At 53.5% G+C, this 27,561-nt stretch overlaps 1 protein-coding gene across 2 annotated transcripts in view; it reads left to right on the top strand.

The window, feature by feature from the left end:
* The window catches only part of SSH2 (slingshot protein phosphatase 2), a 103,273-nt gene that overhangs the window by 14,806 nt on the left and 60,906 nt on the right, over nt 1-27,561 (top strand). Inside the window, exons 1-2 of one of the 2 annotated variants that reach the window (XM_019494931.2) lie at nt 21,800-21,921; nt 22,130-22,173. In XM_019494931.2, the coding sequence (XP_019350476.2) occupies nt 21,889-21,921; nt 22,130-22,173 (77 nt within the window). In that variant the 5' untranslated portion in view covers nt 21,800-21,888. Of the gene's footprint in view, nt 1-21,799; nt 21,922-22,129; nt 22,174-27,561 lie in introns of those variants that run through there. The other variant, XM_019494932.2, reaches the window with a different exon arrangement.

The following is a 27,561-nucleotide window of genomic DNA, read 5'->3' as shown; positions in this document are numbered from 1 at the left end:
CTCGGTGCTATTTGCATGAGGGTAGCCCACAGAGGCCCCGGAAACCTAGGAGCGCTAGGAGCTGTGCATACGCCTGGCAAGGGGGAGAGGAAGTGACTTGCCTGAGACAGTGCAGCAAGGCAGTTGCAGAGCAGGGAACAGCACTAACCTCCTGTCCCGTGGGCCAGTGCCCTGTCCACTAGACCGCACTGCCCCTCCTTATGAGCAGAGCAGCCAAGTCGTTCTGGGGTGCCTGAACCGGGCAGCTGGAGCTGCGGGCTCCCAGTGCTAGACCACGTGCTTTTTTTTGACTGCCGTTACACTAAATGCTAGGGGAGGTCCCGTGACCTTTGAGTTGTCTCCTCTTGCCCTGGGTTCAGGCTGAGGTGAGAAAGCCAGGCAGTTGTTTCATCCCTCTCTTTGTCTGGCATCTCACCCAGCCCGGGGTGTCACGTAGCTGCACTGGGGGACTTGAAGACAAGCCTTCGGGTCTTTTGGTGCAGGAGCGTGCTGTTCAGGGGTGCCTTGTCCGCATGGAAAACAGTGAACCTCCGCTAACTTTCAGTCCTCCCCAATCTCCTATTACTTGGCTGCTTTTCCTCCACTTTTAACGCTGAAAACACACCAGGGCGGTGCAGGGAGACGTGGCGCTGCCAGCTGCCCCGTTCAGTTCCCGCAGCAGCTCTTCCCCCAGGTGCAGCTGCCTGGTTGCAGCCCTGCCGGCCTCGTAACATGAACTTGCTTGAGAATATCGTATCACCGATGCAGCAGGCGTACGGCAGCCCGCTCGGAGGTGGCGCGTGGTGGGGTGAGTAGATCTCAGTCACGAGCAGCCTGCAAAATCCTCGATAAGCAGAACGGGCTGGGGTCGGGACTTGCCCAGTTCGAGAGGCACGGCTTTCGTTCGGTAAGAGATGGGAAAGGGGAAGCCGTGCGCAGGCATCTTTAATCTGTGGTGCTTTGGGCTCCTGTGGAACACGCTTCATTTTTAAGGGAGCACTGAACCGCAAAAGCATTACAGATATTAATGTGGGCTCGAAGCATCCTATTTAAAAAGGCTTTTATTCATCGGTTCACTGTATTTATTAACCTGACAAATTAATAGCAAACCCTCTTCTGCTCCCAGTGCATGCGTGCACCCGATCCGAACTCTACTTGTCACCGGACATAAGAACTTCATTCATCTGCTTTAAAATGTCATTGATAACGACCTGGCAGTGGCCCAGCTGGGAGCAAGTTGACTACAAAAGGCTGCATTGTAAACCTCTCCGAGAGTACATGCTACATTAAGTCTAAAATAAAAAAAATGTCCAGGCTTGTTTGGGCTGCCTGCAACTGCCAAGTAGTTACAAACCTTTGAAAGGATGATGCTTTGCAGAGGAGCGCGGGCTGAAAATGGGATGATGTGGAATGAAGGCTGTATTCTTCTCGCTGGGTTGAAGCTTCTTACTTTGACGTACCTGTGGGCCTTCATTGTAATAATGGCACATTTCATTAAAACCAAGCGGTGCATGCTGCACGAGGCACCCACCTTTAACGGCGTCGCCTCTTGCCATTCGAGCAGAAGGTTTGGGACGCAAATTGTAGATTCTTGTTTGCAACTGTATTTTCACGGTTTAGGGTTGAGCTGGGTGTCTAGAGATCCAGTGATACTGGTGAAGTGGCATAGGCCGCTCAGCCTTCGTCTGAGTCTAGCACAGGGCAGTTCCCTGTCTCCTGCTACAGCTGGCAGACAGAAGCACATATTCAACCTCGAGTTGTTGGCCCGTCCAGTTTCTTTGAACATCACCATCCCCTCGTGGAAGTTATGCGCCGTAGGTCCCACTTCAGCGCGTGCATCGCACAACGATTCCTGTCTGCTGGAATTTGGGGTGGACTTTAGCAGGGAAAATTGGCACACTCGTTGCTGGTAACTGAGCATGATTGCTTGCCACTGAACCTTGGTAGGATGTTGCTGTTAGACCCTTTACAGTCAAGGGGAAATAAAACTGGCAACCAAAAGCCTCCGGAGAATGATTTTAACCGCAAGGTTGGCTATTCCAGCGATACGGTTCTGCTGCTTTAAGTGCTTGTGTTCCAGACCTCCCAGACACCCACTGGGTTGCGAAGTTTTCAATAGCTAATCATTTGCTCCATGCCAGCTACAGGCAACGTATGAACGGGGAAATCCAATTTATAGAAACCAGAACATAAACAGCAAAGCACAGTTGTAACAACCCGATTCCTCGTTAACGGCCCACTCTAATGACTTAAAAGAAAGCATTTTAAAATGGCCAAACAGCCTCGTGGAAATACCCGTTGCTGGGAGTACTACCTGCTGTTATGATATAACAGAAATTCATTAGCTGATTCTGCCGAAGCTGTAATCCGCTGCCTTCCCTGCACATGTAGAGAGAATTAAAATGTCCAGCTGCACGCTCATCCCTCCGCACGTGACGCTGACATCAGTCCTAGAAGTAGCTCGTTGAACGGCCTCCAAAAGTGACCTCACGGAGCGATGTCCAGTGCCCCGGCCGAGCAAAATCCTGGGTGGCTCCACTGCTTGGGTGCCTTCCCTTCACTGCTGCTGCACGGGACTCGGCCTGCTCCCAGCCACCGTTGCTCCTTTTAGAGCCTGGGTTTTCAGGCTCCTTTCCACTTCCAGTACCGAAAAGGGAAGGGAAGGGTCTAGGCTTAACGATGGATGCACATCACTGTGTTTTGCAACCTCACAGATGGCAGGAGGCAGCTGGACTGGTCCAAGTCCATCCCAACCTCTGCCATCAATTTGCTGCGTGACTTGCCAAGCCCTTCTACCTCTCCTGGCCTCTGTTTTGCCATATGTGAAATGGGAATAATTTCACAGCTCAACAGGGATGTATTTCTTTTGAACTCTTCGGGTGAAGAGCTCAGTCCCTTTAAAGCAGTCCATAAAACTTAATGTTCCCCATGCGGCTTTTTTTTTTTTTTTAAAGCAAGCTGCTATACTAGTGACCCAGAAGTTTCCTTTCTTGGTGGTGTCAGTCGTGGTTCATCTTAAATCTGAACCGACATCTGAATTTGCAGGACTAGCTGCGAGTGACATCAGGCAGAGCCAGACGTGGCAAGGCAAGGTGCTCCTAGTCGTACCGAGCAGCCGTTGCGGTGCCTGGCTGGTGTGTCCTGCTCCTGCTCGGCGTTAAATTGACCCCTAGGTTTGTGGCTGGGAGGGAATTTGTTAGCTGGCACTGGTGGAAAAGTCCATGGGGGTTTCTTGCCTTTGTCTGGGCACGGTCTGCTTCCTGGGCTCATCCAGGCCTATTTCACTGAGCAGCTCCCCTGCCATTTTAGGGGCTTGAGGTATGAGTGCGGCCCTTAGTCTTTCCTGCTCTCCACCCTGGCACGTTGCAGTTTTCGAGGTCTCGGGTGTGTTCGGGTGTTGGTGGCCCGTGGCGGTCCATGGCACACGGAGTGGGAGGTTCTGGTGGTCTCTTTTCAGTCCCTTCCCATCCTGTGTTCTCTCTGCTGAGCTGTTGTGGTTAATTGAGGATTCACCTGGGTGCACACGAATAGCCCGCAGTCAGCTCTCACATCCACACTAGAAAAGCGACCTCCCACAGTATCCTTCCACGCAGTAAATTGCTGCCCTGGCCTCCTGCTCCTGCATGCGCACGCTCTTGCTGCCACGGCCAGGAGGGTGGGTGTTCAGTGCTGCGTTGCACTTGAGCTATTGAGCTAGGAAGTGTTTTTCCAGGTCTCTCGCTAGCACTCCTCTGCCACCGTCCACACCCTGCAATTTCTCCGGGGCTTGGTTTGGTTCAGTAACGGCCCAGGCGGTGACCAGCGTGCCTGGTGTTCCCAGCACCCTGCCTTGTTCGCTTACCCAATGCACTTGGGAAGCCGGGACCGTGCAGAACCTGCATCCAGGACGGGCTTTGTTCAGGAGCCTGGTGATGCTCAAACGCTGCTCTGGAGTAGCATCTGCCTTGGATTCAGCAGCGGGCTAAAGAACCAGCCTTGCCACATGTTGCAATCAGCTGTTACGTGGGTTAGTATGTCCCCGATCCTGTGCCCCGTGCCTTGTGCAGTTTGCGCTGCTCTCAAGTGAGAGTGAGACACTCCCACGTCGGCGCAGTAGCATTTCAGTTGGGTGCAAATAACTATGCCAGGTACTGGCAACGAAGGCTTGAGCCCTAGGTCCTCAACCCTGCTGTGACTTAAAGAAAGCCACGCCTAGGTTCGGTTTTGAAGAGCTACTGTTTGCAGAGGTGGGAAGCAGATGTTCTCGTCCAGCTCCTTGCCACTGCTAACAGTGCAGTTCCCAGCTGGTCTCACCGCCCTGAGACCAGGCATCTCTGCGGTTCCTGTCCCAACGGCAGTGCTCAGATGGAGGTGAATCCATCCCAGCATTGCTGCACAGCTCGTACCTGTGTCTCGCTTCGTTCTTACGCTGATCGTGAAAGCTCTCCAGTTAGACTTGGGAGCTGATAAGTACTGCGTTAGGTCCAAAATGCAAATCTAAAGAGTGTGGACATCGCTTTCCCATAGGAGTGTTTTTACAGAGCTGGCAAAAAACCTCCTGTCCTTGGACAAAAGTCCTCCCAAACCTCCGGTGGGCTAAATGCACTTTCAGAATGACTTCTTTACAGCACAACTGCCTTCTTTCTGAGGTCTTTTATTAGCCTGGAGCATATAAGCTTGCAGTGTTCTCCTTTGACCAAAGATAACGGTTGGTCTTGTGAGCCCCTCGGCAGCGTGGTGAAATGCGGCGGAGCCGGTTGGGGATCTTGGGCCAATATTCGCATGCAAGATTATTGCCTCTATGGAAAAATAAGAAACCCCATTTCTGCTTGTTAAGTTGGGCAGTAGGGAATAACTTCTCTTTCTGTTTGTGAACAGCTCTCACTGCAGCGCCTGGGAAGGGTTTATGCAGGCGCACGCACTGAAAAGACAGCAGCATCGCTAAATCTTCCTTCCAACCGCTGGTCAGCTTTCATTGCCTGTAAGCGGTATGATTACGGATTACCCGTCTACCTAATTAGAGATCCAGCAGTGCAGCTATCCCATTAACAGTCTGAATCCAACGGTCTGAAATATAAAATGATGAGGACGATGAAAAAGCAGCGGCAACACGGACCGCTGCCTTGTTTATAGCCGCGCCGGCGTGGAAATGGAGCAGGAAGGGTTGCCAGCTGTGTGGTGGGACCAGCTGCCGGTAAAACAGCCCTCGATTTTTCAAAGCAGATGTTTGGAAAGAATCTCGTGGTGCGGTGGTCAGTGGGACAGACTCTTGCTTTTCTGCAAACTCTTCCTTTACTTGGCAGGCCTCTTTTTTTAAGGTATCACAACTGCTTTCTTTATGAGAGAGATTTTTAACACTAGTGTTTTGTATAACTGCTCCTTATGGGTGTCTGGAAGCTTAAAATTGCCGTTAGTAAATTGGCCTCCTGTGATGTTGTCATGTGGTTGCTCATGAGCCTGAAGAATGTTCTGCTCCCTCCAGAGCAAACTTGGGCATTACCAGCTCCCTTCTTGGGGCTTACGTTTCCCTGCCGTTTTCAAGGCGGGCAGTGGAAAGGGTGCAAGCTCCTTAAGAACAGGACAAGACCCTCATAGGGGCAGAGAGCATGATAGTGTCTGCTTTGGATCTAGGGGTAGGAGACCTAGAGGAAAACCATTACATTTGTCGCATGTCACAGATTTAACGTGACTTGAGTCGTTAAGTGACTTGTCAGTCTCTAAACCGTCCTTCAACAAGTAACAGTCCTTCTGTTCTCGATGATCATGCCAATGGCAGAAAGTCTGGTTTAATGCTTAAAAAACCACCTGCTCACTGGCTCTGTAGCACCCAGGATTTTGCAGCGCTTCTCCAAAGCTGTTTTTAAGGGTAGGGTCCTATATGAGGAGCACACCCTCACAGCTCGTTTTCATAAACCTTCAGCATCTGGACCCCCTCATGGCATCCTCTGGGGTTTGTTTGGGGGTTATTGAAAATCTGGTTAGTAGCTCTGTTTTTTTTCCGATAGGGAGAGACGGTTGGAAACCAGTTCTCCTAATCCTGGGCACTTTTTTAGATTTGAACCCCATCTGCAAGATATAGTACATACACAGTTAACAGATCTTTACACCAAGAGTTGATGCTACCTTTCCAAGGAGTTTTTAAGAGTAGATGAATAATAATCCTTGTCTTGTACTAAATATTCTGATTTCTGGCTGTCTGATGATGAAAAGCGGAGGCCCGCAGATAGCTTTATTCCCTCCTATGAATAAATAATCTATCACGCTCTTCAGCCATATGGAGGGCTGGGCTTGCTTTGATTGTACCCCTCTGGGTGTATTAAATTGTGTCTGTAGTCCATCAAGTTTAAGTACTTATCGACCCATACCATTACATAGCTTCAGGAATCCTCACTGAGTAGCGGGGCATATATATTAATCACCGCTCATTGGAAGTTGGTGCTTCCAACTTCCTTGGTCAGACGTTGTCAAGGCCTTTTGGTTTGAAGTTTAGATGGGCTAAAGTGGAAAATGCTATTGGCAAGCTGGTAGTATTCTATGTGCAGTATAGCACCCTTACACCTAAAGCACTGTATAAACTTGCAAATACAGCAAGTGCACAATTATTGCCATTTTGCAGCTGGGAAGACTGGCACACCAGTGGGCTAAATGACTTCCCTTGGCCACAGACAGTCAGCGGCGGAGTTGAGACTAGAATCGCTGGATTCCCCAGGACCCCAGAAGCCAGAGAGAGATTCCCATTTAACCCACTAGAAAGCAGATTTTAGCCAGGGAGGGTATTTTAGTATCTTGAGCACACTGCCTGGAGTCAAGAAAATGGAACGCTTTTTCACAGCAGCGTCTGAGATGGTACCAGTCACACCAATTGATTTCTCCTTTTTCATTTCACAGCTGCACGTGCCTGATAAATATTTATGAGAAACAATAACCACGGCTCTTCTCAGTGCTTATGGCAGCAAATTGAATGTGACACAGTACCAAGTTCCTCTCTTTATTTTCTTATGTCTCTAACAGATGGTTATCTGCTTGGCTTGAGTGCAAGACTTTCTTGGTGTGCAACTGGTGTGCATGTCAGGAATGATGCTCGCAGCTCATCTGCTCCGTAACCATTTAGCTCCTGGAATTTGCTAGGTGAAACGAATGCTTTTTGCATGGTGTCTCCGGGAGGACTGATACAGGCAGTGGTCTGTCCACATCCGGTTGTTATAGTGCCGCAGCCTTTGCATTGGGCCTGAATTAGCATCGCTGCACAAATGCTGTCCTGGCCTCAGCAGAGCGTGAGACTTTTGAAGTTAACCCTGACTGGCGGGCAGCGGTCTTCTAGCTATACTTCATACCGCTGTACCTTTTTTTAGTACTCGCTTTGCAAGGTGTGAATGTCAAGGGAAGGGCCCAAGAACAAACTGATCCAAGCTGCAGATCCCTTAGGCGGGATACTGACCTCAGATTATTTTGGTGCTTCTTGTCTCAGCAAGTATATTGGGTGCCGTGAGCACCAGCGTCCTTAAATACTTCTCTAGCTCTGCTGGAGACCCGTGCTGCGTGACTAAGCAGATTGCTCAGCCCCTCCTTGCTTCCGTTCCTCATCCGTCAAACAAAGGTGGTGCCCATCCTGGGTGAATATTTTGCAGTACCTTGAAGCCGGGCATCTCAGCATCCTTTGCAACGGATCCCTGCCACAGTTAAATCTAGGCAATATCTAACTTTTCCATATAAATATGCATAGTTCCTGCCTCTAGTTGCTAAGCTCAAAAAAACCACCTTGGGGGTTAGGTGCAAAACGATGCTTTTAAATTTAAGAAGGAATGAATGTTTCATGGAAGTGAAAGAAACAGCTTGCAAGGAAATCTATCCCCCACAACTGTGTCAAGACAGCATAGCCTTGACTTGCAGTGTCCCAAACTCTTTGCGTCCTGGGGCCCCCCCGCCCCACAAACCTCAATCACCGTCACGAATCCCAGTCACGTTCTTGCAGTGGAGAAACACCTGGGTCATCAGCGTGGCCGAGAGTCCCGAGAGGACTTGACTTGCTTCTCCCGTAATATCGTCAGACCTCAATTCTAAATCTCTGGGTGGGCCAGGCTGGCGCGGCCTTGCCCTGTGCCACCTCATCCCTGATGTATGGGCACTGCTTCTGAACGGGGTGCAAGGGAAGGCTGTCAGTCACTCGCATGGCTTTGTTTTTTCCAGTCCAAGAGCGGCTTCGCATCGATTTTGATTTTCAGCCTTAAATCGGTCACACGCTTTTCCCGTCTGAGCGAGATTTATTTTTACTGACGCCGTGTTTTGCTTACAAGCTTGCACAGCATTTCCGCTTGGCTCAGGAGGTGGATTTAGGAGCTAAGCATTTAATTCTCATTTGAGCTGGTCACTGGAGCTTTCTCCGAGAGAATGAGGAGGAGTCAGGCCTTACATTCATTAAAAAGCGCTGTCCTGCTCTTGCTTTTTAGTAAGATTTCTTGCCACATCTGCACCTTGCAGGCTCCGTTTTGTTAGTCTTTTTAATACCAGGTGCGTGAGCAAGTGCTGCATTAAAACTGACCTCCTGAGCAAATATAATGACATCTCTTTATTTCAGACTTCCCCGGAGCCGGGTGGAAGGCAGCCTGTCAGGAAAACAAATGGCAGGGCTGAAGTAAGACCAAACTGTGGCTGCCGTTTCTGTAACACGTGAACTGTATTGTTGGATTTCCTGTCAGCTCGCCTCGTGCCAGATTTCCTCGGGGGTTAGACTGTATTAATGCAGTCCAAAAAGTGCGGACTGAAGCATGAGACTTTATTTTATTTTATTTTATTTTATTTTTTTATTGCCAGCCAGCATCTCGCACTCGACGAGCTCAACGAACACTGCAGCAGTGCTGGATACCAGCCCCCTTCCCTCCACCGGTGGGTTTCCCAATTTCAAGGCACTTCTGTCAGTGCTGGTTATATAGGATTCCTTGTCTTTGGGGGTCATCACGGTACAAGCTGCAGACACTGATCTCTCATCTCAAAAAAACAGACCCTATGCGTATGGGTCAGTCATTGGAGAGCTATGACCTGCCAGTAGGATGCCTATCAGATGAAAATGAATGTTGCCCAAGCACGGGTTTCCAGCAGAGCTAGAGAAGTATTTAAGGACGCTGGTGTTCAAGGCACTGCAATGCTTCCTCGGGAGCACTGTGTCCAGCGTGGGAATGCCATGTGCAGAAAAGGATGAAGTCCAGCTGGAGTAGCTGCGGAGAAGGGCTACAAAGCTGGACCGGGGAATGGAGAGCCTGTCTTCAGAGAGGAGGGTGAAAGCATAGCTCAGTTGGAGGCTGAGAGCGGTGATTGCTCTCTCTCAACTCATTGGACTGCGATTGCCCTCAGCAAACACTTCAGTCCCATAAATACACCCCGAGTAGCCAAATGACCGGGTGACCTTTTCTGGAGCTGTAAGGGGAAACATGCGTCTGATCGGTACTAGGATTCATGTCACTTGAAGTCTCTGCATGGATGTGGAGATGTCCCTGCTACGCTTCAGTCTAATAAGGCATACCTACCGTCTTGGTCTCATTTGGATGCACAGTGCTTCAGTTAATAGGTGTATAATGTTATCTTGAATGCTTCTGCAGTCCTGGAGTAGTTATTCTACTCCTTCTGCTAAGTAATAGGCCATTTGGGAGGAGCGTTAAGCAGGCAGCAGTGATTGCAGGCAGGAGCTCTCGCTGATTATCTGTGCGAATGGAGTTCGGATAGAGAAGCGTCTCTCTCTGATAGCACCTCACCCCGCTTTGGGGCTCCTAGCCCAGCCCCTCTTTGCTCAGCCTGAGCTGCTTGCTGCCTGCCCTCCACTCTGGTCTCTGGGCCCGTGTCCTGGGGATCTCTCCCGTACCTGGTCCGCTGTGCTGCCTCAGTCCTCAAAAGCCTATATCGGACTTTCAAATGACGTCTTCTCTTCAAGCGCTGCAGCTTTCCAAATGCGCACACCACTCCTGAGTGTGCAGCGGTGGAAGCAAGTGCTCCTTCTGACACCAACCCTGTTGCCTTTCCCTTTTCACCTTGGGTCTTTGACCTGTGTGGGCGTCTGATGGCCTGATCCTCGGGGCAGAGACTCTACCCATACGTGCCCACCTTGTGCCCTGGAGCCTTCCTGTGCTCGTGTAGACCAACACCGTGATGGCAGTGTGGGTCCAATGGCTTTTGTAGAGGAACGGGCACGGCGGATGGTCTGCCCGCAGCCTGGCTCTTCTCTGGGGTGGTCTCTCACCGGTCACGTCTTGCAGCGGGACTAAAAGAGGCTCCTACATGGAGGCCCTGATGTGTTCGGAGGTCCTAGGTGCTCACACATGCTGATGCAACAGGCTTTTAAGGAATGGCTTTTCCTTTTCCTGGCTCATTTGAATCTGTTTTAGGGTTCCCTGTAGCTCCTCTCAACATCATACCTAAGTGTTTGTGGCCTGTATGGGCATGGTCCTGGAAGAAACTATCTCGACCCATCAGCTTCTGCCGCCCTTCTCGTCAGGTGGTCACTTGTGCAGTATGGCCAGCGAGAGGAGGGGCGGGTTTTAACTGGATTAACAGCTAGGAGAAAGTGCAAGGATTTAAAGATTAAAAAGCCAAAGGCAGCTTGCGGCCGCTGATTAAAAGCCTGCGGTGGAAATGCCGTCTCTGCAGATTGGAAATGAAGCCCTGTCTCGGCTGCACGGCAATGTTGTGGGTCAGAGCTCTTTGCAAACAGCGCCTTCCTCAAGTATTGTCAGGCTTTAGGATGAGGTGGGGAGGGTAAAAAGAAGGTAGCTGGAAGATAACATTGTGTGCGGAGCAGAAACTCGGCTCCTACTTGGATGCCTTTTTAATGCTGCCCGTAGCGTGGAGCGAGCAGCCAAGCTGCTTGGCACATGCCCAGTGTGAATTCTAGCCTGCAGAAGGCACCTTGGGGCTTGACCTGCTTATAACACCTAGGATCGATGGGGTCTTTCCCCCTCCCAGCGCACCTCCCCATTTGTCTCCATCCCACGTGTCCCCCCTGCAGGGAGCCGAATCTCCGGCACGTCGACAGGGCTGGTCGGAAGATGCAACCCCCCTCCCCACCAAACCTGTTACTAAGGAGATTGGAGCATCGTCAGCGCTCGGGCTGTAATGGCCAGCCTGCCAGAGGGACAAGCAGATGGCACAGAGGAGACCGGGGATGCTCACTGCGTAGCAACTGCGAGGCGGGGAGGCGGCTGGGTTGGGTGAGCTCGCAAGGGGCAGGCGCATCCCTCTTCGTGCCAGGAACAATAGAGGGTTTTTCACTTGGACACACCGGCTCTTTTGCTCTGGTGCGGTGGGGCGGTTGCAGCGGTGATGCTGCACAGGAAAATGGTAGACGCGTGCTTTTCTGCTCGCGGAGCGTGCTGCGCGCTCTGTTCCGGTGAACGAAGAACGCTGCTAACAGCAGGTGCTGGAAACGTTTCAGCGCCGTGCCCTTTCGTCCGGAAATGGCACCTGTCTGCTGCCCCCGCCCCGGCTGCCTTTCTGTGTGGCACGCGCTTCTGCCTCTTGGCGGAAGGAAACTAACCCTCATCCCAAAGGCCGCAGCGCATGGGAGGCGAGAGGCCTTTGCACACTTTCAGCCTGGGCTCTCAAAGAGCCTGTTTTTTGTGACCTGCGACAGGTGGCCAACCTGCAACACATGCCACAAAGGGCGTGGGTGGCCTGTGCGCGTGGGATGCAGTGTTCGGGGATCGGGAAAGCAGCGCAGCAGCAGATCAGGCAGGAAGCAGAGCAACAGGTTGGGCAGGGGACGGGGATTGGGGCCGCTCGGTGACAACGTTACCTGGGGGCGAGTGATGGAAGTTAGAAAGTCCCTTAATTCAGTCTGCTTTCACCTCTTTTTCTAAACCTCCAGGATGCCCCATCCCCTTCCTTGGTCCCAGGTGCACCGCTGCTTGCTCATACCACCTGGCCAAAGCCAGCCTGCAAGGGCCTTCTCCAGTCCGGCCCATCTCTCTCCATTGCGCCAAACCACGGTGCCTCTACTTGTCTCAAGGAAGGGAGGGCTGATGGAAGGCAAGGCGGATTATGCCGAGGTCAAAGAGATTGTGCTCAGGAACATTCAAACTACTAATGGCCTGACGTGGAGGGTCGAGGTCCAGCGGTTGTAAGATGGGCTGCAGCCACCCCCTAGGTGAGAGCTGAACGATGGGGGTCTCTCCCAATGGCACCGATGCCATTAGGAAGCCAGAGGGCACGATGGGGAACGCTGCCAGTCCCCTGCCACCCTCCGTGAGGGGTCTCCCAAGTAAGGCAAGTCTTCCTCGGCTCTCCCAGGCTGTGCCTGGTCCGACGTGGCGCTCTGTGCGTGGTGCATCAGGCACGCTCAGCTGTTCACCGGTTGCAGCTGAAGCTTGTGCCCCAGAGACCTCGTACTCCCTGTGCAGCAAGCCCCAGGACAGGTGAGCTGCAAGGTTACGGAGCCTTCCCCCTCTCGCGGCCGTGCCCAAGCGTTGGGTCTCATTCTCTCCAGGAAAGCTCTCGACACTCGCCAAACAGGCCTCGGCTGAAGTCTTCCCAGACCCCTGCCTGGTAGGTAGGCATCAGCATTCCCCCTGAGCCAGAGCCAGAGTCAGGAGAGGGCGCAGGGTCCAAGCATCCTGACTCGGAGGTGCTCTCCCACCCCTTCCCACGCCAGCTGTGCAGCACTTTTGCTCAGAGCGGTGGCTCCCGGGCCGTGCGTCTGCTTTGCCTCCAGCGTTACGCAGTCGCGTTCAGCCAGCGTCAGCTAGGATGCTGCCACTTCCAGACGCCATAGCAGGCAGTTGCTTGGATACCTGCCTCCTTTGTTTCCCACCAGCACTAGGTAACAATTTACAGCTTGTAATTATACCGCTGAGCACAGATTTGGGTCGAGCAAGGTTAACTGCTAGCAGCATCTGCAGCGTTCCTAGCGACCCTCCCCTCCGTATCGCTGCGTGGATGTTGGGGGAGGCTGAGTGCTGCTCTGTTCCCTCTTCCAAGCCTTCCTTTCAGCTTCTTGCAGCAGCAGCATTAAATAACATCCCTCTCCTTTCACGTGCTCCTGGCACTGCAGGCTCCGAGGGCCCCGCATGGCTTGGCAGTGAATTCTTGGAGTTCGCATGGAAACATCTGTGCCTCTCCTGTTGATCCCTGACGTCCCGTGTCCGTTGCATGGAGAGAGAGGGCTGGTCACGCTGGACAGGGGAGCCGAGTGGGTGAGACTCTATCGCAAGCATCTTTCTCTGCCGAAAATCTTTTCGGCACTTTGGAAGCACGGTGGCTTCGTTTGAAAAGGAAACGTACTCGAATCGATGTCGCCGGACGGCTGCTTGTGCCCCATTCCTGCAGCTCAGTGCAAACCCCCCAAATCTGACCGGCCCGATCGTCTTAGTGTCACTACACCAGTAGTGATATAGCTACTCCGGCACCACCCAGCATGGACACGGTTATGGTATAAAGGTGTCTTGTCCCAGTATTGGGACCGCTTATTCTCTTCCCCTTCCCATCATCGCTGCCTCCATGCCAGGTGAGGCTGCGCCACTGGAGTACAACTTCAGGGAGTGTATGTTTGTAACCCCAGGCCTTGTCTTACTTTCCTGCTCTCTGCATATGACTTCTAACTTTTAATTGCTAATGTAGATAATTGCAGCGGCAGCGCAGACAGACTACATCTGCGGTCTCTGCTGCTCTGCAGGCCAAGAAACGGCGGTGATTAAACTGAGCTAGATGGGAACAGGAAGACGTCTTTGTCTTGCAGTCGGCCCCTTCCCTTCGCAGCGTGCGTTGCCTCCCTTCCTTCCCCGCCGAAAATAACTCTCAGCAAATGTAAGCATGTAAGACTTTCCTCTCCTCCGGGGCTGCTTCCTGCATTCAATGTGGAATGAGCCCGCGTGAGACAAACTGAGCAGGAACAAACCTGCAGGCACGATGTAGAACAGAAAATCTGTTGCAGGACTTGATGTAAAGAAAAAAATAGCACAAAACTGAAAATCGGCACTGTGCATCTGCTGCTTCCATCTTTGCCCTTATTCCACATAATGCGAGATGATGTTGCTCATGAATTATGAAAGGTTGGGCTGCTGCCGTCTGAGCCCCCCCACTCTTTTTAGCTTGTGTGCGGACAGCTCTTTGTTGGTTAGAGAGGCCGGTGCCGTTTGCTTCCAGCTGTCTCTGCACTTTGGGAAGCTGCCTGTCTTGGATGCAGACCCTTTTCTGAGCCGAGGCTTGGGCAGATCCCTAGTTTCTGGTAGCAAGGTGCTCCCTGGCCCCTTGTGTTGCCCTTCTAATTTAAAATCTAGTGGTGAAACCTTGGATTTGGGGTTGAGGTAGCCCCTCTCTCTCCCTCTGCATGCTTGGGTAGACGTGGCTTTGCGGCGAACCCGTTTGGCAGTTTGTTATCAACTTATCAGCGACATCCACTTGCTGCAGAGACCCGACTGTGGCTGGGCACGGCCGCGGGGAGCGTTCCCGAGAAGCCGTACGGGGAAGCACTGCCGGAAGCCGTGCCCCGAGACTCACCGCTCCGTGTGCGCGCGCATCTCTTGGCTCGCGCTTGACCCAGTTTTGCCTCTGACAGCAGCAGCCAGGCTGGGTCTGGAGGCTGGCGCGGCGCAGGGGCATGTTTATGCAGAGAGCTATTTTCTCACACTTGTCACATCCGAGCGAGCGGAGGGAATGGCATTCGTGTCCCAGGGCCGCAGAGGAACCGAAGGATGCTTTCCCAAGCGCACGGCTTTCATGTCCCCTCCTCCCTTGAGGAAATATCAGCCGGAGATCTTCCGGGGGCGAGGTGCTGGGAAAATGAAGGCACCCTGCAAGATTTCTCTGAGGGTCTCCCTCTGCCCGCACGGCTGCTCTGGAGGCCGGGAGTTGGGCATTCGAACATAACAGGGTTTGCTCCTGCTCTGCAGCTCTCCAGCAAAACAGAGGCCCTGCCCCGTGCTGCCGTTCTTTGCAAGACAAGTGGCACGATTAATGCTCCTTTCATGTTGAGTTTTTGATGTGTGTGAGTACACTGCGTGCGCTGTTCCCCAAAGGCAAGCCTCCATGATTAAAGCAGGAGCTGTTGTACTCCCCAGCAGGCAAACCTATTTCATTTAACGTAGCAATGCCGTTGACAATCAGCTCCTCTCGTTAATCTGCCCTGGCGTGCAGCGCGCTGCAGTCGGGCACGCCATGCGGCGTTGGTGCTTGGAGGCTTTTAATTTTTGGAGGCCTGCAGGTTTGCAGAGCCCTTGCCGTACCTAAGCCGGCTAGCACAGGGTGCTCCTCTTCAGCAGGAGAGATGAAAGGCCGGAGAGAGCTCATTTCTCCTTTTAGAGCAAGAGCATGTCTGTGACCTACATCTGCACACAGCTGAGCAATGCAGAGAGCAGCTCCCCAGGGAGGGCCAGCAGCTGAACGAGGACTTGGCAGCCGGTAGGGTCAACGCGGGCAGTCGGTCCCTCTGCGAAACTCCACGGAGTGGAGGGAGCGGGGACGAAAGCAGCCATATCGAAGAGGAAACCGGCCTTGTCCACAGAAGCTTGAGCAAGTGGCGCTGGCTCCACAGACACGGGAAAATAAACCACTGTCACGTCCACCTAGACCACAAGTCCGTCCCATCAGGGTCAGCCCAGGCTGCTCCCAGAGCCTTTTAGCACCGAGACGTGGTGGAAGAGCTCCTTTCCGAGTCTTGCAGCAGGACCCACGCGCTAGGCAGAGGGATTTCTTATTGCGCTGGCGTGCTGAGCACAGTGAGAACCGCTGCGCTGCGGGGCTAGTGCTGTCCCGCACAGCTGGGGCAGAAGCAAAGGTGCTCTGGGAAACCACCCTGTGCTGGGGCAGAGCAGCACTCGCATGGATTAGCAGCTGGATTAATGCCCGAGTGCCCAGCCCCCGAGTTGTCTAGAGCAGCTGCCTTCATCCCAGCAAAGATCGTCTCCAGCGGAAAGGCTTTCGTGGGGGAATTTGAGTGTATGAACAGGGCCCTTGTCTGCCAAGGAGAGAGAGCAGCAGGCCTCTTGCTTTCGTCACTTATTTAATTATAAACCCTTTCTGGCTCGGATGTGGAGTAGGAGCCCATGTCCTGCATTCGGCCCCTAATGCTGCTGGGTGGGGCTGCGGACCCTGGCAAACGATTCACAATTGCTGTGGGAGCAATGAGCATGTGCTGCATTGCAATCGGTCACGGAGAGGCTCTCGCTGCTGCCGCCGGCCTTGCGGCATGCTCGTGCTTGCAAACAAGTGCTCGCTGATCAGCTTGAACATCACCTAGCGAGTTCTCCAAGGCCTGCTGCTGTCCTTATTCCTACAGCTGGTGGAGATCCTTTGCTGGAGCCCCAGGTGCACCCATGTGTGCCTGCCCAGGATCTCAAGGTGGAACCACACTGAAGCACAGGCCATGGTGGGTAAATAATTGGCAGCATTGCACACGTGTGTGAGCTCTGAGCTGGGAGCGCAGGGGACAGCAAGCGGCCCTGCACCACAGCTAAGACAGGCAGCGACCTTGGGAAGGAGGCACAGTGACCCAGGGAGTCAGCAATGAAGATGTGGTACCAGCGGGAGGATGTGGCAGATGCACTGACCTTTACTTCATGCCAGGATATGTTCCCTTGTGTCTCGCTGACCCCATGTGAAAACACCACAGGGTTTGCAAGATGTAACGGCGGACACAGATGCTCTCGTGGGAAGTGATTGCAGCTAACCTGCAGCAGAAGTCAGGTGTGCCGAGCCCCAAAGCATCCCTTATTGCATCCGGGGGGGGTTAGTAGCGTAACTAAGTCGTCTGGTCCGTGGTGTCAGTCACAGCTGTTGTAAAAGGTGTTGTGGATGGACACCTGGCCTTGGTGCGGAGCTGACGTTTGCACAACTGCTTCCTACGCGTGAAACTACCACTTATCCACGTGTGGAGGGCTGAGATGCATGATGCCGAGGGAAAGGTTAATGCTGTTGCTCATTGCTGGCAAATTGTTCCGATTCATGCTCTTTCAGTAGTTATAGCAATGGCAGTTCACTCATCACAGGAGCGCATCATTCCTCCAGGTTGCTTCGGGGGACCGTTGCCATAGCAAAGAGGGATGGAAACGTGGACCGTGTTTCACGGTTCAGAAATGTAGCTTGCACAGAGGCAAACAACCTCGCCGCAGCTTCCTATAGCAAAGGAAACCGCAGGTGTGGGAAGCAGGGAGTGGAAACGGTGCGTCTCACCTGAACAATCTGCCAGGCCTTTCGGAAACGCAGGCAAATGACTCGGGAGGCAAATTGAGCAATGTGCTCGTCGCCACATCGGTCTGCACGAGGGCGGTTTGTAGGGGCAGCAGTGCTGCTGACATGCCACGAAATAATGCTAAGTAGCATTTTTCCTCCCCTCTCCCTAGCCCTGCTCCTGACAGGCGCTTGGCAGAAGATCAAAGCGAAAACTGGATTAATGCAGAGCAGAACATGCAAAGCATCCCCGGGAAGGCGGCAAGAAGGAATCTCCATATTTCACTTTAAGCTGCCTTTTAATATCGTGGCCTAGTTATGAGCCTTGAGACTCTGCTCCTGTTTCCCCCCAAGGGCCCTTGCTTCTGTCATTCTTCTGGCCGAGGAAGGCAGGGCTCGGCTCCCTCCGGAGCTCATCAGCGCAGCGCCAAGCTCCATGGGAGCCGCTCGAAATTGGAGCAAGGATCCGGCTTGCGAGAACACCGAGAAGCTGCACATCACACCGCCCACCTCCCGTGGGCTGCCTGCATGGCCCCTGCAGCTACTTTCTGGTTATGACGTCCCGCTAGAGGGAACGGGGAAGCACGTGTGAAGGGCCCTGTGATTCTCGCTGCGGTCTGTAGCTGAGGCAGGCAGGTAGCATGCTCCAGTGCAGGTGGCTATGCAGACCTTCCCCGCGCGGTCATCGCGCCCTCTGCTTCCCCAGGTTCGGCGAGCTCTAGCTGGTGGCTGGAGGCCCTGCAGCAATGCCTCGCAGGCATGGGGGACACGGAGAGAAATGGCAGCGGTGTCTCCTGAAATGCTCCACGCCGTCAAAAGCGCACATGCGAGGGTCGCTCTTGAACTCATGCCTTGCCTCTCGTGCCCCCCCGTGGGAGCTCGCCGAATTGCAGCTCTTGGTTTGTAGCGGGCTGTTGTCGGTGCTGTTCAGCGAGCTTTGTGTACGGGAGGTTGCAACCTCATTTGGAAAATAACACCGTCGGCCAAGGCACTCGGGGCAGCAGGTGAAGGCGTGAGCTCCCAATCTGCCAGGACCGCCTGCCTGTGGGATCAGCAAGTGTTTGACATGGCAGGTAAGCACGTGCAGAGGCAACGATGCCAAGGGGGTCGGTGGGAGGCATGAGCGGTGCCGCTAGAGGTGCAGAGCTTGGAGTCGGAGACAGAAAAGCATGATGGGGAAGATCCAAAAGGTAGGCAAGAAGGGCAGAGTGCTGGTTGAAGGAGAAGAGGTCAGATGGGAGGGGGCAGGGAGTGACGTGTGGTTCGGTACCCCACATGCAAGGAGGGAAGAGGGTGGCAGACAGGGTTGGAAGAGTCGTGGCAGTAAGGAAAGAGGAAAGACAGATCTTTATCCATGAGCTCAAGGGTTTAGGCCCCAGGAAGTGACATGCCGGTGCCCCGGCCTGTCCAGCGACGGTGCAGGTAGCATTATTAGACCTCGAGGGAGACTCTAACCCAGGATCGCACGTATCTGGAGCTGAGCGTGCCCCACCGGCATTGCCTGGGCTCTCGAACAGCTGCGCCCTGGTCATGGAGAAGTGCTGCGCATGTGTTGAACACTGAGATCTCACCTGATAGCCAGCAGCAACAGGTGGTCTCCAGCTGGGTCATGTCTAGCCATCCCCCCCATTTCAAGAGCCCTCGAGGCCCGAATTCCACACGGGGCCAAGATCGCTGAGATGGTCTGCCTGCTCCAGGACGTCCCCGCTGTTTGCCTTTGCTCGGAGGGGCGTCGTGCTTGGCAGTTGCCAAGGCCAGGATTTTCTTTCTTTGTTTTTCAGTATCGAGTTGACCACTGTGCGCTCCAAGCCAAAAACAGCATTGTCTGCATAGCTTGCATTTCTAGGCAAGGCGGGCCAGGCTTCAAGCGCTGTTCTCCCTCAGGCCGTGCTGTCGCAGGCATATGGATGCCTTTGCATCTTGGACTGCCCTTCTGGCACGTGCTGCGTACCCCGTCTTTGGCAACCCACAGGGTTGGCTAGTCAGGGGCTTTGTGACTTGCTGGGATCCAGTAGGTTCGGAGAACTGCATATACGATTCCACCATGCATAAGCATTTGAGTGCATTTGGGGGTCATCTAAGCGTTTTTTATTCCCACTACTTTGATGGCTAACTGATGGAGGGCAAAGACCTGCAAGGCCGTCTGACCACAAAGCGGTCAGTGGGTTCAGTGCCATGTCTTGCTCATGCCATCCATTCAGCCGGTATGGTACCTCTAGCTCTTTCACGTAGGTCAACTCCACTCCTCCTCATGGGTTTGGTTTCCCTTGGAAGGAAACATGCAAGCACCAGCTCACTGCAATGTCACAGCTAAGGCAGGGAAGGCTCCAGGGTGTGAGTTTTGGGACCGTCCGAGCCAGGCGCCCTAGGCCCTTGCCCTGGGAACATTGCTCACGTCAACCAGGGTTTGCCTGCACTGTTCTGTGGATCACTCTGTAAAGTCCCTGGTTCTGGATGCTTGACAAATGCCCGTGGACCTTGCCTTGACCAGCTCGCAGTGTGCACAGTGCTTGGAAAGGAGCAGGGCATCCCCCCGTTCCGGTAAGGCTTTGCACAGCGGTCTCTAGAGACTGATGCGTGGCCACCCAGGCCAACAGTCAGGGCCCTCAAGAGCCAGGGCAGCCCGCTCAGTCGCGTGCTGCGGGTTCAAGAACGGGGGGGGGATGGCCGAGGGGCTTTGCACGGCCATGCAGGCTGGGATTGCGGCCGGGCCGGGTCGGGGCTGCGCTACACGGTGCAGCAGCGACACCTGCTGTCTGATCAGCACCATCGTTTGCTGAGCTCCGAGAGGCGTTGGAGGGGCACTGGTGGGCTGCGCTCTCCATAGTGGTCATCGGGAAGGCTGGTGGGGGACAGGAGAGAGGCTAGGAGCTGGCCCCGGGGACGGGCATTCAAAGCATTTTGGAGCAGAGCAGTTTGTCGACTGTTCTGCGGGCTGCCGGGGGAGCGGGGCGTTGCTGAGTGCCCTGGGAGCTGGAGGATGGGGAATGATGGCATCTCCCTCTCCGCATGTGAGAGTCTGCACAGGTAGGTCCCCAGCTGCGGCTGCTGTCCTGGCAGCTGAGGTGGGTCTGGCCTCTGCTGCCCCCGAGGTGGTGCTGAGTGGTGCCATCAGCTCTCTGAGGAACGGGGGCTGTCCTCAGTGCTCGGAGCTGTGCAAAGCATCCCTGGCCTTTGTGGGTCTGAGCCTGTGTGTGGCTATCACAGGTGCCTGCCTAGTGGAAACCAGTTCCACCCAGTCCGTCTCCAGCAGGGAGGAGCGGCCGGCCAGCCGGTGCACGCAGCTGCCTGAATGTCCTGGATGACGAGCACCTTGCAGGATCGGGCCCTCAACCAGCCGAGGGGCAGATATTGCCACGGGCTTTCCCACGTCTTGTCTTGCTTCTCGGATAAAGAAAAGCCTTGAGCCTGGGTCCCGCCCATCCCACACGCGATCCCAGTCCTGTAACTAACCTCTGGGGGAGCCCAGCGTACGCCACTTCACATCTGGTTCTTCTTCCCGTCCAACTTGCTGCCAGTCTGGCCCATTTAATTTGTGAGTCCTGTGGCAGGGATTGCCTCTCATTGTGCATCTGCCTAGGACCGTGAAGCCTGTCTCAAAGTGGTGCCTCCAGGCGCTGCTTCAGTGTAATTAGACAATCACCCTAAGAGTTAATGCAGCACAGTGCGTCCATGTGATGCAGCTCTGATGGCTCTCTTGAGCTGGGTTGCTCAGGCCATCGCTCTTAGGAAGCAGCATCTGGTTCTGCAGTTCCCTCTTGCGCAGAAATCTGATGGGTCCACTCCATCATGTCACGCCTGTTGCTTAAAACCACAGGTCTTTCTATGCCTCTGTTGGCAAGGAGCATGGAGAGGCGATGGGATCCATATCTGTCCCCGCTTAAGACGCAGGTGTGGTCACGATGGGGAGATTGTAAGATGTCATGAAGCGTCCAGATAAAACGTGATGCTGGAGGGAAGGTGGTAACGTGAGCGCACCGCTGATAGCATCGTTTCTGATGCTTCACCAAGGCTAGAGTGAAACTCGGTCCCTTCCTGCGAGCAGTCTTCAGCATCACTTCTTAGCAGAGTTTAAGCTCCTCTTTTGCAGAAAAGCAGCTGCTTTTCCTGCCTTCCTGCATCAGCAGCTCAGTCCAAGTGCATTTGTCCCCATAAGCGTGGGAGCCAAGGTCCGGGAGTGATGGATCTCAGCTCAAGGCGCTGTTGCTGCAAAGCAGCCCCCTCGCCCTTAAGTCTCTCCAGCCAGGGATGATGTGATCAGGACACTGATGGGCCCGTTCTCCTGGGGTCATCCTCCGCTGGGCGTCTCTTGCTGTCCCCGAGATCCGCCAGTGCCATCTTAGACCTTGGTTTCATTAAGACGCTATTTAGCCAATACAGGATTGCTCAAGCCAGACTTGGGCTTATTGTTTCACTGACGAAGCGGATCCCATGCCTCACCCTCATCCCCCCCTGGTCCCAGACATTTAAACACACTCTGAAGTGGAATTAATTTCCCGAGATTGCTGGAGTCGTTGCATCCGGTGTTAGTAGGGAGTCCTGGTAAAATTCCACAGCGTATTAGGATCGGGCCTATTAATTTTGCACCTCCAGCGGCATAACATGTCAGACTGCTGCTTCCCAGCCCACGTGGGCCTGCTCAGGTGGCTTGGTTTCCCCTTGCTGTGCCTCCTAGATTGTGAGGCATGCTTGCAGGTCCCTGTGTGTGTGCAGCAGGCCTCAGGAGTAAGAAGTGCTTGGGCTTCATGCTGTTTGAGGCTGTCAGAAGGCCACACAACAAACAGCATGCCGAAACCTGGAGTGACAGGAGAGTTCGAGGTGTCCGTGGGGTCTTCAAAACAGCTCGACTCCAAATGGAAAGCGTGCAGCAGCCCAGGAGCTGCGCTGAAGCAGAGAGACCTTTCCCGCCCCGTCCCAGCCCTTCCCAGAGCTTGAGCTAGTGCAGGACAGGTGTCTGCAGCAGGTACACCTGTTGGAAGCAAATTAACGTGTCTTGTTTCTTTCTTTCTCTCCTCTGTGGCTGCAGGAGGCGGACAGTGGGGAAGAGGAGTGCCGGTCCCAACCCAGAAGGTAAGAGGTGACCTTGGGGCTTGTCCCTGTCATTAAAAGATGATTTCCATGGCTCATGCTGTGCAGTTCTCATCCCCTCCCCACTTTGCAGCTCTCCCCAGTCCAGTGCAACTGGTTCTCCTTGACCCTTCCTGAAAGCAAAAGCCCGTAGCTGTGGCGTAGGCTGGGTCTCCAGGAAAGGAGTGGCTGCACCAGACAAAAGCCAGCGGGAGGGAATGGCTGGGATTGTGGGCTAGGGGAACATAAGACTTTTTGGGGAGGGAAAAATCCGCAGGAGGTGCCAGTGAAAGGGGAGCTTTGACCTTCTGGCCTCTTCCGGGAGGGGCTGACCAGGTAGCGACAGCCCGTTCATCTCTGGCACAGCCCCCAGTGCTTGTGTCTTCAGGAGATAATCCCGTGGTGGTGTGCACTTTTGCCACCCTAGCAGGGATTGCAGATACCCAGGACCTCTTGGGCTTTGACCCACTGCCTGAGGCACATGGCCACAGAGATCCACTGAGTGGTAGCCTTGCAGTGCCAGCTGGGCCACGGACACCCCTCCCTTCCCACCCCGTCTGATTGCTAACCACCCTGGGGTTGTTACCACTAAAATTAATCTGTCAGTGCCGTGCATAGCTAAGGGGCTTGTCCAGCGGCAACAGAGTCCTCTTGGCCGAGACACATATGATGTGTTATGCTGAAATGGAGCAAGAAGGGGCAGTTACTCCTATGACTTCTTCAGCTGGTGTGATCCTCCATTTAATTCTGTTCATAGGAAGGGATAACAGTCCAGCACAGCGCTCCTTCCCGCTCACCCCCTGAAGGTTTGTAAAATCCTAGGACAATAAGGTTGGAGTGGCCTTCCAGAGGCCATCTAGCCTAGTTTTCTGCTCATCCCCATCTCTCCCATCCCAGACAGACTCTGAGCAGTGTTTGAGTGCAGGTTCGACAGTGACGGAGGTTTCACAATACAGAGCCATGAATAAGGCTTGTGGTTGGGTTCGTGACATCAAAGTTCCTACCAAGCGCCGGCTGCCCTTGGAGGTGCCAATTCTCATGACTCGATTGTGAATCCTGCAGTGTTCGGTGTGGTTTTTTTCCCCTTCTGTCTCCGACTCCCAGGCTTGGGGGATTCCTGCTCTTGTTACAGCTTGCTGTTCTTGTGTTTGTGGGCAGAAGCTTGAAAACGTGAACAGCAACAGCACGAACCAGAAGGTAGATAAAAAGGAATGCTTTTTTTGGTGAACATCTCCTTACTGTGCTCTGGAGCCTGACTCACGACCTGAGTGCGTGGGAGCAGCGACACTCTTGGGTTTTAGTGATCCTGAATTGTTGCGGGCCGGTTAGCGGTGGCCCTAAGTTAGACTTGGTGATAACATTTTGTACCTTTTAGCTGTGCTTTCCCAAGGCAGAAAATGGTGAGCTGATGGCGGGGAGGTGGCCTAAGGGGAGAGAGCTCGCTCCTGGGGGTCTTTGTTGGCTCCGAGTTCATTCTTTATGCTCCTGGAAGGCATGGCAAAGCAGCATGCTGCCGCCCTGCCTGGCACGTGGGCAGACAGCTTCCCGCTGGACAGGCCTGCAGCCCCATGTCAGGATAGATCACGGGAAGCAGCAACCAGAAATTCACAGCTCGGCATTAAAAACGGACCCTGTTTCAGTCTCTTCTTAGTTACCGGCTGTAACCTGCTCCAGATTCGCTCCTCCGTGCTGTTAGGCACTGCTCAGGCAGGCCCACCAGCTGGTGAAGTTTTCCTGGGGACGGGCCAGCGTGACTCACCCATTCCACCCTACCTGACCGCCCAGGTCCTGGCGCTTCCGATTGTCTTGGCTACAGAAGTGGGTTCATTTTGCGTAACAGCTGACGCATCTGTTCAGAGGTAGAGGTGCCTGGCTTCACCTGAGCTCGCAGTCATGCTCAGACCAGCCGCGGGGCTGCAGCAAGCACCAAGCATGCCTGAGCCCAGCCTGCTAACTAGGGCAGTGTTACATGCGAGTGCTTTCTACCTGGGCTGGATTGTGGTGCTTGGAAGCCCATCTGGGTGATCTTAACTTCATTTCCTGTTTTAATAAACACAATTCTGGTAATTCACTGGGGTTTTAGGGCTCGGTCTGTACAAAATGGCATTTAAGTATTGGCAGCAAGCACGTAGGAGATGGTCCACATGTGAATTTCTTTGCATTGCTTAGTCTCTAGACCTTATCAGGCCTGCAGGCCTTTCATCTTCTGCTCTGAGCAGGGGGCTGTTGAAACAGGTGCCCAAGCAGGCAAGGTAAAGGATGCTGACTCCACTTGGCTACAGGAAGAGAGTCTAGAGCACACATCCTTGGGACTTGCTCTCCTGCAGCCTGGTCAGTGCCATTCCTAACCTGACAAATGGTCTTCCTGGTCCGGGATCTTGCTTCCAGGGGCATCCAGTTCCTGATGCTTCACAGGGAAGCATGAGAAATCCTGCAACGTGGGAATAACAGGTTGCTTGGGCTTTGTCCCCTTCCCATCCATCCTCCCTGAACTACAGGCCAGCTTGCAGAGAAGGGACCTGCGGTGTCAGAGCAGAGGCTGTGAGGATGTTACGGTCCCAGCGTGTGCTTTGAGCAGCCAGTGATAGGAGAGTGCTGCGCTGCCGGTCACAGCCATCCTTCTGGTGCCTGGCCCTGTGTACTTACCTGAGCCTGGAGAACAGATAACCTGTCATCACCTTTCTAGGGTTTGGAGTTACTTCGTGAAGGCAGCCCGGGGCGGGGTTTGCATATGATTTATGTGACTTGGAAGTATCCCCTGCGGAGCGAGGTATGCTTGAGCCGCAGCCACTGAGGTTAGGCCCCGGTAGGGTAACAGCCTTCTGCCTCACCAAGCCAGCAGAATCTGCTGACGTCCTTCCTAGCAGAATCGGCACCTGATAGTAAAGTGGGGTGCAGCAGAGTCACCCCGGGGCTGAGCGTGTGGAGCTGAGGTTCTCCATCACGTCAGACTCCCAGCTTGAGATGCAGAGAGGAGGAGGAACATGCGTATAGGCAGAGACATCAGAGAGTTAACACTGCTTATCTGCAAAGGCTTTTAAATGCCATCCAGTCAGGCTCTTGACATATGCCTCCGGCAGACCTTTAACCTGCAGCTTGCCTTGCTTCTCCTTCGCCAGGATGTCGCCACCTGCCCCTGTGCTCCCCACCCCGGGCTGCCCAGCAGTCTGGGTCTTCACCTTCTTGCCATTCTTGTGCCCGTTCTCATACCTGGTGGCATTGGTATCTCCCAGGCTTCTCCTCTTCCTTGTTCAGCCACTGTTTCACCCTGTTTTTCCTCCTCCCCTTTACTTCCGGGCCAAGAGGACCGAAATTGTCCCCTCCAGCTGAAAGGTGCGTGGCGGGTAGTTTAGAAGGGATGGGAGAGGAGTGTGTCTGCCTAGCCTTCCTCAGGAGTGTTACCCGGATGTTTTCACCTGATCAAGAGGACTTGCCGAGCGGGTGCGAAGCCAGCCTCCTTTGTACAATCTCCCCTTCAATCTTGGTTGCCCTCAGACTTGCCGCCACTCCAGCCCGCAGGCTCCGGCTGAAGTGCACTTGGACTCACCTGCCTTTTTAATCTCCCCTCTCTCTGGCTTGCAGCCTATGCGGAGAAGATGCATTTGCATTGCTGGGCTGTCGCGCTGGCCGGAAGAGCATGAATATTAAACTATGTTTATAAATGCAGTGACACCACCTGGCAGTGTGTTTAACCTTTCTCTCCGGAGCTGTGCACTGCCTGGCAAGGATTCTGCATCCCTGGCTTGCTGACAGGCCGCATCTCCCAGCCTTCGGCAGTGGCGTCATGGTTCTCTGCATCAGCGTCTCTTTGTCAGGGGTGCTGTCAGCTCCCTTTGGAGCCGAGGTGTGAAGCTGCCAGCATTTCCCTCCTAACTGTGAAGTATTGCTTGTATCTGCTTGGAGATGACAATAGTGGCTGAAGGTTGAGCCTTTGGGAAGAAAGCTATCATTTTCTCTCCTGCACAATAACCCCTTACGTACAAAATTTAATAAAGGCCCCTTGGTCTAGCCATGTCATTATTTTCCGAGCACTTCAAAGGAACCCTTTGAACCTTTTTTGCGTGTCACTTGGTCAGACTCATGACTATTTGCATATGTATAGCTAGGTCTCCAGAGGAGGTTGTCTTTTCACTGAAGTGTCAGGCAGAAACTTCTTCTGTTGCAGTCCTCATTTTAAGACCATTAATGCACTGAAATGAAGACAACGCAGTTTTGCTCTGTATCAAATATCCAGGAGAAAATCATGGTCTGTAGCCTTTTGCAGAGCCAGGGAACCATTGCGCTTTTGGATTTGGTTAAAAGAGACCATTCCAGGAAAAGAATGTCAAGTAATTGCTATAATGATAGTCTTGGGTAGCCAGGATGATGCCTCCGGGGCTCCAGTCTGTTAACAGCTAGAAGTGGACGCCCACAGTTTAATGCAGGGGCTCATGGTTAATAACTGCATAAAGGTTGCATTCACTTTTCTTGGTATGAAGTTGAATTAAACCTCTAGCACTGAAAGGTTTTTCTGTATGTAGGAACAGCTGAGTAATCCCGCAGCCTTCTTCTCTTTGAGTTTTTCTTACAAAAGAATGTTAAAAAGTGAATCAAGGCTTCTTGCTTATAAATAATAACCCAAGGCATCATACGTGTGCAAGTGCCGGGCATGGAACTGCTCACGTTGTGGAAGGTGACCTCTGCATGGGAAAGCATTTAATTTATCATCTTGTTTGCCATTAGCCTCCTTTGCTACAGTCTGCAACAGAGGAGTGACGTGCAATGCTCTTTGTGACCAGACATCCTCCAGCCCTGGCTAGCTTTCCTTCAGCATGTTTGACATAAACTGGCCTCCAGTTTCCAGCACACAATCCATGCTTTCTCCTTGCTCTCTGTCTCCAGTGCCTCCCTTCAGTACTTCTTGCAGCACTGGATCTCTGGGCAGAGTGCAGGGTTTGGGGCACCCAGCTGAGCTAGTGTCTGAAAAGGAAGATGCTCTTATCCGTGCCAGAAGCTCCCAAACTTGTAGCCTGAACCGCCTCTCAGGAGCGAGTGTCTCATGGACCCACCTTTCTTATCTGCAGCTGTGCTGACGACCTCCTTGCCCCACGGCAGTGATAATGGACATCTCCTGCAGAGAGAAGCAAGTTGCGTCTGCTCAGGCAAGCATTCTGCTAGCCACCTGGGAGCATTTTGGGGGTCAATGCACCCCAGTTCACAAAACACCGACCCAAGCCCTTCCCTTCAACACTGAACCCTGGTCCACAATCCACTCGAGCAAGGGCAAAGTCTATGACACACATAGTGGGAAACAACTCGCTTGCAAGCATCCCCAGAACTACTTTCATGCCAAGCTACCTGCCTCCACTTTGGTTAATATGGGATTAGTCCAAATGCCAAGGGGTCATTAGG

This window comes from Alligator mississippiensis, chromosome 14 (genome assembly GCF_030867095.1).
Source record: "Alligator mississippiensis isolate rAllMis1 chromosome 14, rAllMis1, whole genome shotgun sequence".
Taxonomy (NCBI): Eukaryota; Metazoa; Chordata; order Crocodylia; family Alligatoridae; genus Alligator; species Alligator mississippiensis.
This window is presented reverse-complemented; position numbering and strand designations above follow the sequence as displayed.